This window comes from Meles meles, chromosome 7, assembly GCF_922984935.1.
Source record: "Meles meles chromosome 7, mMelMel3.1 paternal haplotype, whole genome shotgun sequence".
Classification (NCBI taxonomy): domain Eukaryota; kingdom Metazoa; phylum Chordata; class Mammalia; order Carnivora; family Mustelidae; genus Meles; species Meles meles.
This window is the reverse complement of record NC_060072.1, coordinates 106250289-106266163: the sequence shown is the minus strand read 5'-3', so window position 1 is coordinate 106266163 and position 15875 is coordinate 106250289. Positions and strand designations below refer to the sequence as shown.

Genomic DNA, 15875 nt, shown 5'->3' with positions numbered 1-15875 from the left:
CTGGTTGATGCACAGGGGTTTGGGCGTTGCCAAGGCAGCTGCGGTCTTGGTTTGGAAGAGGCATCCAGAGCGTGGATGGAAGTCGCGCTTTGGGATTTCCCTGAGCTTCCAGCTCTCAAGGTGAAGGCAACTTCTTTTCCTGCCATTTTGAGACCCATTCTTGGCTGGGGGGACAAAATAAATAACTTATCATCATTGGCGTCATCATTATTTATTATGTTTATTAAAGAACAATTACTTAGCAGCCCCTACCTTGTAATAATACTAACTTACAGCTGTAAAGAACTCTGCAGGTAGTGCTGATGTCCAACTCATGAACCCAACCTCAACATGAGGCACAAATGTAAAGCAGAAGCTTGACTTGGACAGCTATTCTCTGATGCTGGGATTTTCATGTCAACTGTACACCCAGCTGTCTGTACAATGGAAACAACCTTCCGAGTTTTCATACTCGGAAAACGAGGTCTCCCCCAATGCAGAAAACAAAACCCAAATCAGAATGTCTTGGGATATTCCATGATGCAGTAATTTAGAAGTAGCCTGGCTGTAACGTCTTCTCGTCTCAGGGGCTGCAATGTGTGTGTTGTGTGTGTGCACGCGTTGGTGCCCCCATTTGTGCACGTGTGCACGTACACACACAAGCCCATGCATGCACTTTTATGCCCAGTGGCGGATGAGTGTTAGGGCCCAGAACAAAGAAAACTAAATGTAACAATACATTATGGCCAGTAGATGATTGACTCAGATTTTCTCTGCAGAACCTTCCTTGTCCAGCCTCTGGGCATGAAAGGAGAGTTTAGTATGCAAAGGATAAAGTAAATCTGGATTTCCTGGGGCTTGTGTTGGCATACGAAGGTCCTTTCAGATCTCTTTGCCAAGACGGGGCCACTCCAGAGGCTTCCGTGGCCTGGGGAACAACTGTGCTACCTTGCTCTTGGAGCTGTGAGGCACACTGTTTTGACGTATACCATACCTTCCGTCTTTCACTGCCTTGGGGCCAGAGTGGAGGCTAAGCTTTGAACAACGTAAAATTCCTCTTCCAACAGCTGCACAAAGCAAACTCACAGCTTTCAACTTCCATCTCAGGGCATCGAGCTTGGTTTTTGAATACGGGCTCCTTGTCCATTCTGGAATCTGCCTTCCTCATTTTCAGGCTCCCAAGAGGGACCAGTTTCAGAAATTCCTTTCTGAGGGAGGTGAGGAAAGTGCTCTGATTTGTTTCATTTCATTCTAGAATAGGACTTCCCTGTTGACTGTGTGCCTCGTTCCCCCTGGGAAGCCAGCAGCCCCTGAAAGTTGAGGACCTTGTCCTATCCCAGATCTTGGGCCATGTGTTGTCCCTGTCCCAATTTTTCCTTAAGTATTTTAACAAGAAGAACAGGAGAGCAGTCCATCTCCCTGCCTCTGCTCTCGCTGGTTTGGACTGTGTAGGTGCAGTCTCTGCCCAGGGATCAGGACTCTCGAATGAGGTGTCACCAAGTGAAGCACAGAGAGAAGGCTCTTGCTCCAATCGCCGCTCACTTCCGGTCTGGGGGAACGCAGAGCATGCTGGTCGGCATCTTCCGGTGATAGCCATCCACTTGCTCTCCAGTCCTGACTCTGTTTCTTGCCCTCTCTGAAGCTCAACTTATGTACTTTTCCGCTTTATAAGACAGGGCACCTAAGAGTTGCCTCCACTCCAAAGGCGTGCTCAGAGTGAATGAGGTGGGATTTAGGAAAGACCGTAGGGCTATAGGGGAAGAAGACGGGGCCGTGGAAACCCACACTGCCCTTGTCATGTGAGTTCATTTCTCATTTACTCCTTGTAGCCATTCCAAGTCGTTCTCTCCCTTCATCCCTTTACAAGCATTTCCCTCCCTTGTTGGTTTTGGATTCATCTTGCCCCCAGTGAGTTAACCTACATGTTTCCAGTTTGAATCTCATCGTGCTATTTCCAGGCTGCCAACCCCCACGGGTGCTGGGGAATAATTGGTCTGTCCTCACCGGTGTTTGTAGCACCTTCCCTTTGAGCGTCATCTGTGCATTTTAATTAATCTGCCACTTTTTCCTCTCTCCAGCTTCCGGATCATTAATAAAGAGATTAACCAAAACCAGACCAGTCCCCAGCGGAGGCTCCGCCAGGATCTCTCTCTCCCGGCGACCAGCCTTGTCATGGGTCAGAACATCTTCATATGGCCCCACTGACTAATTTTCAGGCCTCAGGACCTGGGTTCAGAACAAAGCCGGTTTGAATTAATTTTGCAATTAAGATATGGGGAACACACTTAGTCAGTCTTCTGTATGGCCTGAGTTTAATATTTCCACCACATTCCTTTCCTTTTTGTCATTCTACTTTATATCTATCGCTTTCCCACCTCTCCCCCTTTCCCGTCCCTGAATAAGATATTAGGGTTATCTGGCAGGATGTAGACTTTTGAGCCCTTGACATTAGTCAGTGACCATGTCATAGCTGCAGGAATTCTCCAAAGAATTAGGCCCTCTGGATACAGCTGGACAGTGTCCTTGTTAACCCAGCCAGAGAAATGCATTTGCCTCCACAGGATACGGCCTCATCAGAAATAATGAAATCTCTTGAATTTGCATATTAAAAACTTGGCACATTAAAAAGTGCTTCCCTTTGATCTCATGCCTCCTCCCTGAGGACAGCCAGAGCTCAGCCCCTATGCCTTATTTGTAAGTCCCCCTGATTTCCAGCGCTGGCGCCAACGCCAGGCCTTGAGATGGGGCATCTGGTGCTCCGTCCACTACAACACATGGCCTCTGCAAGGATGGGTGACCCGCAGAGGGACGGGGCCAAAGGGGGACAGGAGTTGTTTACTTCCATGGCGAACACTCTCACAGGGAATACGGGCAGGAAGAAACAGGAGTGGTGGCCTCAAACCCTAGAAGCTCTGCCCAGAGCTGGGGATTCCTGGGGGAGGTGCTCAAACTCCCTGGTTCCAGCCTCAGAACTTGAACTTTCTCTGGAAATAAACTGTTTGGAATGTTCCAGAGCAGGGACAGATAGACCTCATAGCATAGTCCATAAGGGCATCAGTTCCCGAGCCAAACTGTGATCAAATCCTGACTCTGCTGCTTGTTAGCTGGTTAGTAACCGTCTCCTGCCTCAGTTTCCCCATCTGAAATGGGAAATGTTAGTACCTACTGAGATTAGAGATTTAATGTATGCCGGTCCCTGGCTGATGTTCCCACTCCAGCCAGGCTAAACCTTCACTCTACAAGTGGAGCAAGCAAGGGCTCCAGATCCACGGTCAGGAGGAGACACGTGCTGGGAAGCTAATTGTGGAAAGGTAAATTAGAACTCAAAGGAGAGCGCCCCAGGTGTTCGTGTGTGACAGGACAGACAAGGGTGGCTCTGGGCCAGGTCCTGTCCCACCTCACTCTCCACCCAGCTTTCTTTTCCATTTCAGCCGCTTTGCCCAAAAACCCTGTGTGTGTGTGTGTGTGTGTGTGTGTGTGTGTGTGTGTGTGTGTGTGTTGTAAACTGAGCCAGAAAGGAGAAATCAGAAATTGCTCTCTTTTGAGTATTTTGAGGGATGGTGAAACCTTGTAGGAATGTTGCTCCAGGGACTGAGAAAACACCATATGTGGGAAAGCATTTCTAAGTGAGGAAAATAGCATCTGCTAGTTGGTCAGGATCTTGGAAAACTCCGAGCAGGGGAAATGGGCACTGGGGAGAGTGTAGGAAGGGGGTTTTACTGAGGTCTTTAACAGGTCTTTTTCCAATTATAGCCAAGAAGAGCCTGGGGACCATGGCCTACTTCAGAGCCAGGCCTTGTATTTTCTTTGGGAAAAAGAAAGCAGGGTTGAGTGGCTTCCAGACCAGGCTTGGCAGAAGCCCGTACAGGATCTCAGGCCAGTGAGCAGTGTCTTGGGCAGGTCTCAACTGTGGTAGGCACTCATTCACCAACTAGACCTTGAGACTCTGCAGCGGACCAGCTCCATGCTAAGCAGAGGGCACGTGTGGATGAAGAAGGCTTGACCCCCCAGCCAAGAGAAGATGTAAGGCCAATGATAACACAACAGGATGCTTGGATGGGGTCCGTATTAACAGTGACCGAAAGAGAAGGAGCATAGAGGTCCTTCTAAATTGAAAAATTCACTGACGTGCCTTGCCTGGGTCATGGCAGTCAAGCCAGAATGCCTTCCTTTCTTCTCTCCCCACTCAAGGGAACTAGCCTTCTGGAGAAAACCCATCCCAGAAGATGGGGAGGAAGTTGCAGGCTTTTGGTAGCCAGAAGGACCCGGAGATCAGATCTAGGTTCTTGCCCCCGGCCATATTCAGAAACACCACTTCACAGTTTCCCATGCATGTTTGCTTTTGCGATATTCCTCTTCTCTGTGCTTCCAATAGGCAATAATCTTTTCTTCTCCCACAACTTGTGTAGCTGGTCTGAGATCCAAGCACTTGCTAGCAGTGGCATTTGGGAGAATGCTCTGTTTCGGAGCAGATTGCTGTGGGCTGTATGAGGAAAAGGAATTCCTGACTCCCGCTGTTTGGTACCTCGTACGTGAGTGTGGAGGACAGGTGTACAGCGACTCTGCAGCCACAGAGAACGCAAATTCACATTCAATGATCATTCCCAGTGTACCGCTCCATGCCAGAGATGGTACTGGGAGCTCTTACATAGATTTCATCGTTACCCCCATGATAATGTTGCTTTTACACAAGCCACATTTATTCACTGAGCTTTAGAACCAGGTGTCCTCTGTCATTCTCTGCCATTACTGAGGAGACTAATCTCAGATGACTCCCTCCATCACCACCCTGGGCCTCAGTTCTCTTACTTATAAAAATGAGGGGTTTACACAGGGTCCTTTCCAGCTTCAAACATTTGTGTTTTGGAGAGGACTGGTAGCAACATCCCTGGACTTGCTCACTGTGAAAAAGCTACAAGCAGATCATCAAGGGGACAGCCATAGGCACCCCTGCTGGGTTTTAATGCAGCCTTACAAGTGGGTTAGAAACCTCTACCAGTCTGCACTTAATTTATTCCCCTAACTTATTCTCAAGTATCATGGTAAGGTTTTGGATTCGATGGTAAGAAACAGCAGAGCTCCAGAAATAAGTAGAACCAATGCTAAGAGGCATTTGGAAATTTTCTTACATTATTAATTTTTCATGTGTGTCTCACCCCTGCCCACGGTGGTGGCCTGATTTCTTTGTGTTGAGTTTCTGTGCTTGGGACCTGAGAGGAGCTGAGTTGTCTAAAAGAGTCAGGAGACCTGGGTTCTAATCCACGCAATGCCTTGGGCTGCCAGAGGCAGGGCACAGTAAGGTGGGATATTAGGAGCCGTCCACGCAGGGACAGCATTGAGTGTTGTCCGGGCAGAAGCTAAAAACAGTAATAAAATCAACTACAAGTCATTCTGCTTTTTAGGATCAGCATACTCTGGCAATTTGGGGCCATTTCCACGATACGATGTTCCTGCCTGACGATCGTGACTTCTCCCACTGCCCCATTTAGTTCTCACATTTCCATTTTTTTTTTTAAGACTTTTTATTTATTTATTTGAGAGAGAGAAAGAGAGAAAGAAAGCATAAGTGGGTTGAGGGGCAGAGGGAGAAACAGGCTCTCTGCTGAACAGGGAGCCTGATGCCGGGCTCAGTCCCAGGACCCTGGGATCATGACCTGAGCTGAAGGCAGACGCTTAACCAACTGAAGCACCCTGACGCCCTTGGTTCCCACAGTTCCTGGTTGCCACTGCCCAGAGAAGGAAAGCAGGTCGTCATGAGAGCCTTTTCACTTTAAACATCCCCAGTGGGCTCTCTCCACCCCCCAGACTGCTGCTGAAGTCATGGCTTCTGCCCACAACTCTGAACGTGTCCCCTCCCATGAAGGGCTCATTGGGCTTTGCCCGTCCCTCCCAACGCAAAATGGATTTCTACTCTTCCCTTCACACAATTTCACCAAAATGGAACATTCTAACTCCTGCAGCAGGGCTGGCTTCATGGGCGTGTTACCAATGCCCATCGTCCAAGGCCCTGCACTCCAGAAGGGGACCCCACATTCGGGGTTTAATGCCCTGTGGTTGTCATTTGGAAATTCTTAAGAATTTTATCTTCAAATCTCTGTTTTGTAAGTGAGGTCTGGTGGGACAATGGAGCATGCACCTGGGGGGCTCGGAGAGTTGGCTCAAAGGCAGTCACCCTTCCTGCCGCCACCCTGCCTCTAAATTATCTCCCAACGAGGCCCTCCAAATCAGGTGGCTCTTCTGCCTTCTGCCCCCCTCCCTTCCGTCCCCACCTCTTCACACCCAGACCTCCACCTCCATCGTGTGTTCACCGTGTGTTCACCGCGGTGCGGACACAGCAGGGAGGCACAGGCAGGAAGGGTCTCCTGGCCTTAGAGGAGAGGGAATCCAGTGAGTAAAGCAGGGAGAGCCCTGAGGCTGGTCATCGGAAATACGCCACAGGAATGGAAAGGAAGTGGTGGTTGCCGCCTTGGGGGGCCTGTTGCTTTTTAGGGGGCTTCGTAGAAAAGTTACTTTCCAACCCAGCGCTGAAGAATTAGTGTAATTTCAGCAGGAGAGCTGAGGAAAGAGTGGGAACAGCAGAAGGGAACAGCACATGCACACGGCTCCTAAAGCTTGTTTAGGCAGCTTTGCAAGAGCAAATGGGCTGGGGCCCGGGAGTGTACACCCAGCCATGACCTGACAGAAAGGGCCACTAGGCTGGAGGGCGGAGGACCCCTCCACCCTGTGCATCTCTCTTCCTCCTTCAACCGCAGTTAGGTTTTCATCGTCTATGCAATGAAGGAGCTGGATTCAATGCTTTCTTTATACGGCTCTTCTACGCCTGAAACCCTTTGGTTCTGAGTTCAGGCCCCAGTCATAAAGACTCTCCTCTTTGCGTCCCCAGTCCACCGGCCCCATCAGTCTTTCCTCCTGTCCATGCCCCCTCGTCATTCCCTGGCTAGTCAGTACATCGACCCTCATTCTCTCTGGGACCTCCCCTCACTGACCCTCTTTGATCTCTTTCCCTATGAGCAGGTACCCTGTGTATTCTTAGCTTACAGTGGCTGGGCTTTGGGAGGATTTAATAAATTGTTTTGTGACAGACTCTTAGTCCCAAATTGCTTTATTGCAGCGGTGTTCCGTTTGGAGACGGGAGAAAGGGCATGCAATTCTAGTCGCACGCATGCTGTACGTTTGGTGTTCAAGGTTCGTTTTGTTGGGCCTGCAACATTGAAGGAAATGTCAATTATATGCAGAGCGGGAGGGAGAGTAGTTATCCTGTGGGAACCACTTTCTTAGGATAATGGGATTCTTAGAGCAGTCTCTAGGGGTGGGCGGTGAATCTAGAATCCTTCTCTCGGCTTTGACCTTGAAGGAGTCTGTTGTCCGCAAGAGTGGTTCCCATGGAAGGAAGATGATCCCCTTATCAAAGAGGTGGGCCACGAGCCAGGAGGAGGAAGTCGGAGCAAAATGCTCGCAGCGTTGCTGGCCTTTGGGGACAAGAGAGCAGTACTTCAGACAAGATGGGGAAAGAGGCCGCATCTGGAAGTCCCGGGAGCAAGTTAGCGTGGGCAAGCTCAGACATGGGTACCTGGTAAGCAGGGTTGCTTCTCTGATTCCTGTGTCTCTCTTGTTTATTTCCCTTCTACGTTCCCCCTGGATTTACTAAAGTCTCTCGGCAAATACCAAAGGTGAACCGAGGGAAGGGCTTTTATTTTCCATGCTTAGGGCCTTAAAGAGGAAACCATGAGGCCCTGGGGGCCAGTGAAGTGATAGCAATAGTAACTAAGGTTTGGCTACCTCATGGGGGTGGTGTGGATCAGAGAGCAGGTGGAGATCGCTCCGGCTGCCAGCCCGCCCAGCCTGAAGAGTCTCCTGCCAGCGCCAAGCTTCAGAAAAGCTGGGCTTTGCTCTAGTGAGGGAGAAACCAGCCGGAAAGGTATCTGGAGATCAGTCCTATAATCCCATAAGGACCCAACAGAAACCCCGTGTCAAGGTTCTGCTCTGGCAACAAAAGGAGAGTGCGGACGAGTTCAAGTTCCATTTAAACAAGGAGATAGCAAAATGAAAATGTAACCCCCAAAGGAAACATTGTGTACAGGGGGAGAAAAAATGAATCCACAAGGAATCTTGCTGTTTCGGGCAAGTCCAGCCCATTAACCTGAGCTGGTTGTTGCTATGCCTCCAAGCTCTGCTGGGGAGGGGGTCTCTGGGAAGTCGTTGGGTGCCCTGGTGAGGCATGTCCTTCGGCGAGCTCAGCTGGGCCCTCTCCCAGAGTGCAGGGCAGCCATGACCAGGGCTGGGGACCAGCTTCCCCAGACGTGGCCTGGCCAGAGACGAGCCCGTGCAGATGTTGCAGTGCACAGGCAGGTGACCCGTCCCCAGCCTCAGGGTATTTCTTCCAGAGACCCAGAAGCTGCATCAGGTGTGGGGGAGGGCAGTAGAGCTATGTTCCTTAAGACCATTTGCAAGTCTGTTCCTGTTGCTAAAAGAATGCAAATATGCCTTCATAGTTTTCAGGTACAACTTCACAGTTTGCCAAGTTGGAGTGGACTGTGGTCTTCTCGGGCTCAGGTGATATTTAAAGAAGCAGCCGGATGACATCTGCACACAACAGAAGTCTGCAGATAAGCACAGACCTCAAATGCAGATGCCGTGGGGGGGCTTCTGTCTAGGAAAGAGGGCGGAGGCGGAAGTTCTAAGTATGAGTCTGCTCCTCCCTCTGCTTTGGAGACTCTTGGGGACACAGGTCCTGGGGACGACCCTAACTCTTCCATACCGAAGACCTCGCCACTCATGTTTTTGGCTTATTTAGTTTAAAAAAAAAAAGTGATCTTGCCTTCTGTCGGCTCAGGAACACGAGACACACAACGACATGTGCTCACACGCACCCATCTTTCCCTAGCACACGGCCGCCACGCTGCAGGAAAGATTACTGGGGGAAAGACAGGTGGAATTCTAGGGGGAAAAGATACCATTAGATATTCAAAGGCAGTATTTCCAAAGGAGAGAAATCGACAACCCTGGTCTCCCGACATCAGAGAGGAGCCTGGTCGCTCTCGCAGAGTTACTCAACCCACATTGACATGGACTGAGCTGCCACGGGCCCCCATTAACCCCTGTGTTTCCTTTTCAGATCTTACAGGTGAACAAGGTGATGTCCATCTTGTTTTATGTGATATTTCTCGCGTATCTCCGTGGCATCCAAGGTAACAACATGGATCAAAGGAGTTTGCCCGAAGACTCGCTAAATTCCCTGATAATTAAGCTGATCCAGGCAGATATTCTGAAGAACAAGCTCTCCAAGCAGATGGTGGACGTTAAGGAGAACTACCAGAGCACCCTGCCCAAAGCAGAGGCCCCCCGCAAGCCGGAGCAGCGAGAGCCCGCCAAGTCGGAATTCCAGCCTGTGATTGCAACGGACACGGAGCTGCTGCGGCAGCAGAGGCGCTACAGCTCGCCCCGGGTTCTGCTGAGTGACAGCACCCCCCTGCAGCCCCCTCCCTTGTATCTCATGGAGGATTACGTGGGCAACCCCGCGGCCGCGAACAGAACGTCGCGGAGAAAGAGGTATGCGGAGCACAAGAGTCACCGAGGGGAGTACTCCGTATGCGATAGCGAGAGTCTGTGGGTAACCGACAAGTCATCGGCTATCGACATTCGGGGACACCAGGTGACAGTGCTGGGGGAGATCAAAACCGGCAACTCTCCCGTCAAACAGTATTTTTATGAGACACGATGTAAAGAAGCCAGGCCCGTCAAAAACGGTTGCAGGGGCATTGACGATAAACACTGGAACTCTCAGTGCAAAACGTCCCAGACCTACGTCCGAGCACTGACGTCAGAAAACAATAAACTTGTGGGCTGGCGATGGATACGGATAGACACCTCCTGTGTGTGTGCCTTGTCGAGAAAAATCGGAAGAACATAAATTGGCATCTCTCCCCATATATAAATTATTACTTTAAATTATATGATATGCATGTAGCATATAAATGTTTATATTGTTTTTATATATTATAAGTTGACCTTTATTTATTAAACTTCAGCAACCCTACAGTATATAAGCTTTTTTCTCAATAAAATCCGTGTGCTTGCCTTCCCTCAGGCCTCTCCCATCTGTTAGACCTTATTTTGTGACCCGGCTCTCGGGAGCCGCTCTGTAAAATCTATGTACACCAGTATTCTGCATTCAGTATTTGTCAAGGCCATGACTGTCATTTTAGTAAACTTGTTAAAATCAGATGCTGTCAGAGTTGTGTGTAGACACAGTGATGCCCAACCCGTTTCTGGTCTACTTCATGTTTGATCAGTTCACTAAATGCCCAGTCGGCACATCCTCTGGAATGACACACAGTAGCTTTGAGCTCCATGCTTCATTCCGGCCAGCAAGTTCACTGTCAGGGACTTGCTCTTCTCTCTGGGCTGTCGCTTTTGCCAGTTAGAACCCTGATTTGCTCCAAGGTTATGGTCCCGGAACAGTAACAACAAACCTGGCAATTTTAGTTTTGGAAGTCTCTTTTCAGCACATTTGTTGTTTTGGGGTTTGGGGTTAAGGGTTGGATTGGGCAGGGAGGCCTATGGTTTTGTTTTGCTTTCTGTAAGTGGTTTTGATCCGTTTAGGCATATAGGAAAAAATGTTTTAACTATTTGTAACAGAATAATTGTATGGTTACCCAGAAGCCAGCTGAAACAGATCATGAAAAATCTACAGACAGAAGAGAACTTCCTCGTTTGAGATCCTCTGGGCACATGGCCTCCTCCCCTCCCTAGGGATCCCTCCCAGAGCTGCATGAGGAATTGGAAAATGCTCGTACTTCAGAGTCAGACCTGGGTTCAGATCCCGGGTCCTCCCTTCCTTGTGACTGGGGGCGAGGCTTTGAAGGCTCTCCGAGCCTGGGGTTCCTAGGGCTGGAAAGTCATGGGGGGATTCTGCTAACTCAAAGGGCTGTCATGAGGTCTCAGCTCAATTGTCACTGTGGACATCCTAGCATAGGGGAGGCGTTCGAGATCGATCCTTCTCCCTTCCCTTCCTCTTCTTTCTTAGCTATCGTATTCCTCTGTATCATTTTTTTGTGGGTTCATCATTCTGAGAAGTAGAAGTTCAAATGGAAGGAAGGTGATCCCAAGTCCCAGAGGAATCCCTATGGTGAGGGCCACACCGCCCACAGAGGCAGGCCTGAGGAGGACACAGTGGCTCCTACAAGCCCTACCCCACTGGGAAGCAGACTCTCCCCTGGTCCTAGAGCCCGTAGACTCTCATCTCCCATCTTGTCGGAGGCACATGTACCCCGTGTTCTGCCTGGGATCCCTGTCCTGGGTCTTCCATGAAATGCCCTGCCTTCAAGGTCTGAGTGTTCTCTGTCTAGAGCAGCCCATGCCCTGGAGATCTGACATGCCTAAGAAAATGTGTGTTCTTTATGTGGCATGAACCTCTTGAAACAGCTTCCGCCGATCACCGTGGCTTGGGTTAGGAGCACCATAATGCAGCACTCCTTTCCGGACGCCTCAACTCCGAAGACAGGACCGGAGGAATTTGCCTCCCACCCATTTCTGCGGGGCACCTGCAAACACGGCCCCCCGTCCTTGTCACAAGCTTGTTGAGGTAGACATTGTCACTCCAGTTTACAGGTGAGAAGACGTGGCTGAGGACTCCCTCGCCTGTGCTCACTGAGCGAGCAGGAGGCAGGGCGAAGAGTTACATCCGTGCCTGGAAAAGGACACAGTCTCGTTTCTTCTTCACTAAGCCCCCTCATCCCCCCCTCTGTGCGACACTTGGCATTGCCAAATGACCATTACAGTCCTAGGGACATGGAAAGTGTAGTCGCCTGCACAGAAACCTTCTGTGCTCCTGCTTCAAGAGCAAGAACACTATGTACCCGCTGATAGGGGGATGGCTGCCTGATGGTCAAGCCCAAGCCCTCTTCTCGGGCTAGAATTAATGTTCCTCTTCTGGACTTGCTATTCCAAGCAGGTGTAGGGGTCGCCTAGAGGGTCTGGCCTGGGAAGGCACCATCCCTAAACAACAGGGCAGCAAAGTGAGCCGGGGGATGAGATGAAGACCTTCCAGAAAGGAACTCCAGCCTTCGGGCCACTGGGACGGCTCTGCCCTCCCCTCCCCACCCCGTGCTGGGTGGCAGAACAGCGACGCATTACTCAGTTCCATGTGAGTAACTTTATTAGCAGAAAAGGGCATTCAAGTGTTGCCAAAGTCAACATGTCGGGCTTATGGGCCCAGGGCAGAGCCTTCCTCAAGATTCACAGGAGGCCCCTTTCTGTCTAGTGTGCGCACTTGCCATTGCTTTAGCTCCATGATTAAGCTCTTCGCCCTAGAGGAGACTTGGCAGGCTGGAGTCTGGCTCTGGGAGAACGCCACATTCGCCTTCATCTTTCCGTTCTGCCTGGTTTCCTGCTGGAGCTTCAGGACACAGGCAGGTGTGCTGCGGTGTGAAGACCTTCACCGGACAGGAGGAAACAGGCTGCGGCCCCGCTTCTTGCCAACAGCAGCCCCGTGTACTCAGATGACTTACCTGTCCGGATGGGGGCTTTCCCGCACCATGAGTTTCTGCTGCGCAGAGGGCCAGTGGCCAGACTAGGCGGTCCTCACTTCCTTAATGGCGGCTGCCGTGAGTAGCCCTGTGGGCCATCGGCGGGGATTCTCTCTGCCCTCCCTTAAGTCTCCCATCAACAAGCTGTGTGTCCTTACGCACGTGACTTAACCTCTCTGAGCTTTTCTCTCCTCCTCTGTAAAGTGAGGGCAGTACCACGCCATCAGTGTGTTTGGCAATGTAACGCAATCATCCAGTGCTTGGCTCGTAAGTTCCGCTGAGTGTTACCGATGATGGTGGTGATGAGTAGCTATCGGGGGAGTTGCACAGGTCCTCATTCTGGAATTCTGGTGGAAACTTCCAAACTTCCAGGTGGATTATTCCTGACTGAAGTGTATCCATCACCAACCCCATGGGATGCAGTCCCCAGGGGAGCGTTTGCCCCGTCCCCAGCCCCGTCTCCTCAACAGACCTTGACTCCTCAGTTGACACACCAGGAAAGGTGTGTCTAAGCCTCCTTGGAAGAACTACTAGCAAACTGTGATTTTCTGGCGTGTGTGCGTGTGTCTTGTGTTCCTTCTTGCAAATGTGTGACAGAGCCTTGTTCTTGCTACTCTCCACCTTGGTTATGTCCCACAAGGCTTTCTCCAGGTTGATCTTTGGTTCATTTGGTTCTTTGGGTTCTTTGGGTTGGCATTTTTGAGGCTTTCTTTGCTGTTCCCTTTCCCATATGGGTGTCCGTGTGTGCTTTTTGCTTTAGTCAGTCCACTTAAAAACCCTCCACTGAGGCTTGGAGAAACTATCTGCTTTCATTTTACCACCTTTAAACATGTGTTCAGAAATGAAACCTGTGTAGTCAGTTTATGGCTACCTAGAGATTCGTTTGGCTTCACCAGGAAGACGCATCCCCAGACCTCAAGCTCAGACGGCTTTGGGTGTGCAAAGCCAATGTCAGGTCTTTGGTTAGGCGTGGCTCTTCCTCCCAGAGCTCCGCTCCACTCAGCCCCAGGAGGGCACTCTGAAGCAGGGAGAATAGCCAACAGCCTAGAGCAGCCCCTCCTCCCACTCCAACCCCACCCCTACCTACACCCACCCGCTCCACCACCGTCCTCACCCCTGCCCAAGGTCCTTGAATTGCTTGCTTCTGCAGACAGAGGAAGGGCCACCACCACGGCAGGCTGATTCTCTCACCTGGAACCTTCTTCAGGCTAACCCTGCGTCTAAGGAGAGCCGTACTCTTTACACAAGTTACACTGGGCGAGTGGATGCCTCAAAAGGCACGTGTTCACCACAGGCTTCAACGCAAGCCCCTCTGTGTTGACTGGAGCCCCTCGGTTCCAGATGGAGGCTGGCCCAGCTGGGCAGAGCGCAACCACAGAGCAGGTCGGAAGGCCCCCGATAGGTGGTGGGTTTGTTTCCTTCACGGTTGGCCTGTCTTCGGTTACAGCATACGGAAGGCAAGGAAACAAGCACAGATTTCCGGGTAGCGGGAGCCAGGCATGTAGAGGAGCAAGGAGGTGGAACGCCATGTCCAGAAATATTAGAAGCCGTTTCTAGAAGCTGCCTACCACCGACGAGTCTGGCTGAGCTTACAGAGCTCAATTAACGGCATTGCCTGTCAATTACGGAAGTCTCCGGGGCAAGAAAACATAAAAGTTCCTTGGGAAATTGTGAAACACTCTTCAAAATTAGACGGTTTTTCACGTAGAGATGTTTGGAGGTGGGTGGGCATGCGTGTGTTTGCGTGTGTGTGTGTGTTTGTGTGTGTGTAGCTGCTTTGATTTCCTAACCACTGATGTATTGCATTTTTTTAAGAAAAGGTAATGCTCAAAAAGAATGCTCCGGAACACAAGTTTAACCTTTAGGAGACGGAGCTGGTAGCCAGCTGGCGAGCATATGGAAAATGAACATTCTTGGGATGAGAAAACGGGCTGATCAGGGTTGAGGATTTACAGACAGAAAAGACATGGGGGAGACTCCACCAGCCAAAACAGAAGGAGCTGGATTCGTGGGCTTTCTGATTTGGTAGGAAAGCACTGGAAGCTGGTACTGAGCTTAAGAGGTAGAAGGTAAGTCTGGACCAAAGAGTAAATAATAGTAATGGTGATCATTTTCTGGCTGATCCCTCCATGTAAAGCCCTGTGTGCACCTGGTTTTTACTTCTTCCTGCAGTTGGGAACACTGGTTTAAAAAAAAAAGTCGTCCCATGCCCAAGGTTGAGCAGCTGGTAAAGGAAAGGGCCCAGATTGGAGCCCCAGAGGTCTATGCGGTTTGGAGGCATGATGCCCTTAGCTGGGTGAGTGACACACTGATGGAGAAGATGCCGAGTGCTTCAGAGGACCTGCTGGGTGGATCGCGATGGGGTAAGGGGAGCAAGGAGGGTGGCGAGCTCTCAGCACACGGGGGAGATTGAAGGGTCAGTGCAGCAGAAATGCCCAATGATCGTTCCACCTGAGGGAACTGCCGGACTGTGCAGTGGCTGCGCCTTCCCTCCCCCAACCCAGCAGCAGGGCAACCACGGAGGGGGCCTGTGGCTTGTCCCTGAAATGTACAGACCAGCATTGCTGTATTATTTCTCTGGGGCCTTTGCAAGGAAGTAGAAGACAGGAATTTCAAATTTGGATAGAAACTTTCATCCTCCCTTACAAAGCAGAAATCTTTTATTCATTCAATCCTTTTCTTTTTAATTTACGGAATGCCTGTAACATGTTGTGTACCTTGTCCAAGCACACACATTCAGCACGAGAGGTCATTTCTCCCAGGAGACAGTGGAGAAAGGCTGGGACCGTAGCAGATAGCAGCTGACAGGGGCCTTCATAATCTCCACACCTTTTCTCTAAGCGTTTCTTCCCAGAGAGCTGATTCTATGGTAAAATGACTAATTGTCTGCTAGAAATCCATTTCCCATGTTGAAGCCACATCCACAGATACAACAGCTATAACTAAATTATCAACAAACGGGCTACAGGAACCTAGAAAATAAGCCACTAAGTGCTGCTTGGGACAGTCAAAGAAGGCTTCATGGAGGGGGTGACTTGTGACAGGGAAGAATGAGAGGAAGGGTATCCCGGACAGAAGAATAGCCTACAAAAGTGTGTAAGGGTGAAAGGGTCTGACATACATAGAGGAAAGTAAAAGGTTCAGGGTAACAGGAATTTCATGATTATAGGAAGCTGGAGAGAGCAGCGGAGACCAACTAATGCAAAGCCTTGTGTGAAAGGCTATGACATTTGTATGTGATTATTTGGCTACTCCCAAACTTAGCATCAGAATAATCACTGAGAAGTCTTGTTAAAATTGTTTGCCAGGCCCCGTCCTGAGTTCCTGATTCCTTAGGTCTGGGCTGAAGCCTGAGAATTCGCATTTCTA

At 50.3% G+C, this 15875-nt stretch overlaps 1 protein-coding gene across 3 annotated transcripts in view; it reads left to right on the top strand.

Moving 5' to 3' along the window:
- NTF3 (neurotrophin 3) overlaps window positions 1-10153 on the top strand; it is a 69640-nt gene extending 59487 nt beyond the window's left edge. For 2 of the 3 annotated variants that reach the window (XM_046012787.1, XM_046012786.1), the window contains exon 2: window positions 9095-10153. In XM_046012787.1, the coding sequence (XP_045868743.1) occupies window positions 9095-9889 (795 nt within the window). In that variant the 3' untranslated portion in view covers window positions 9890-10153. Of the gene's footprint in view, window positions 1-7418; window positions 7553-9094 lie in introns of those variants that run through there. The other variant, XM_046012788.1, reaches the window with a different exon arrangement.
- The last annotated feature ends 5722 nt before the right edge of the window (window positions 10154-15875 follow it).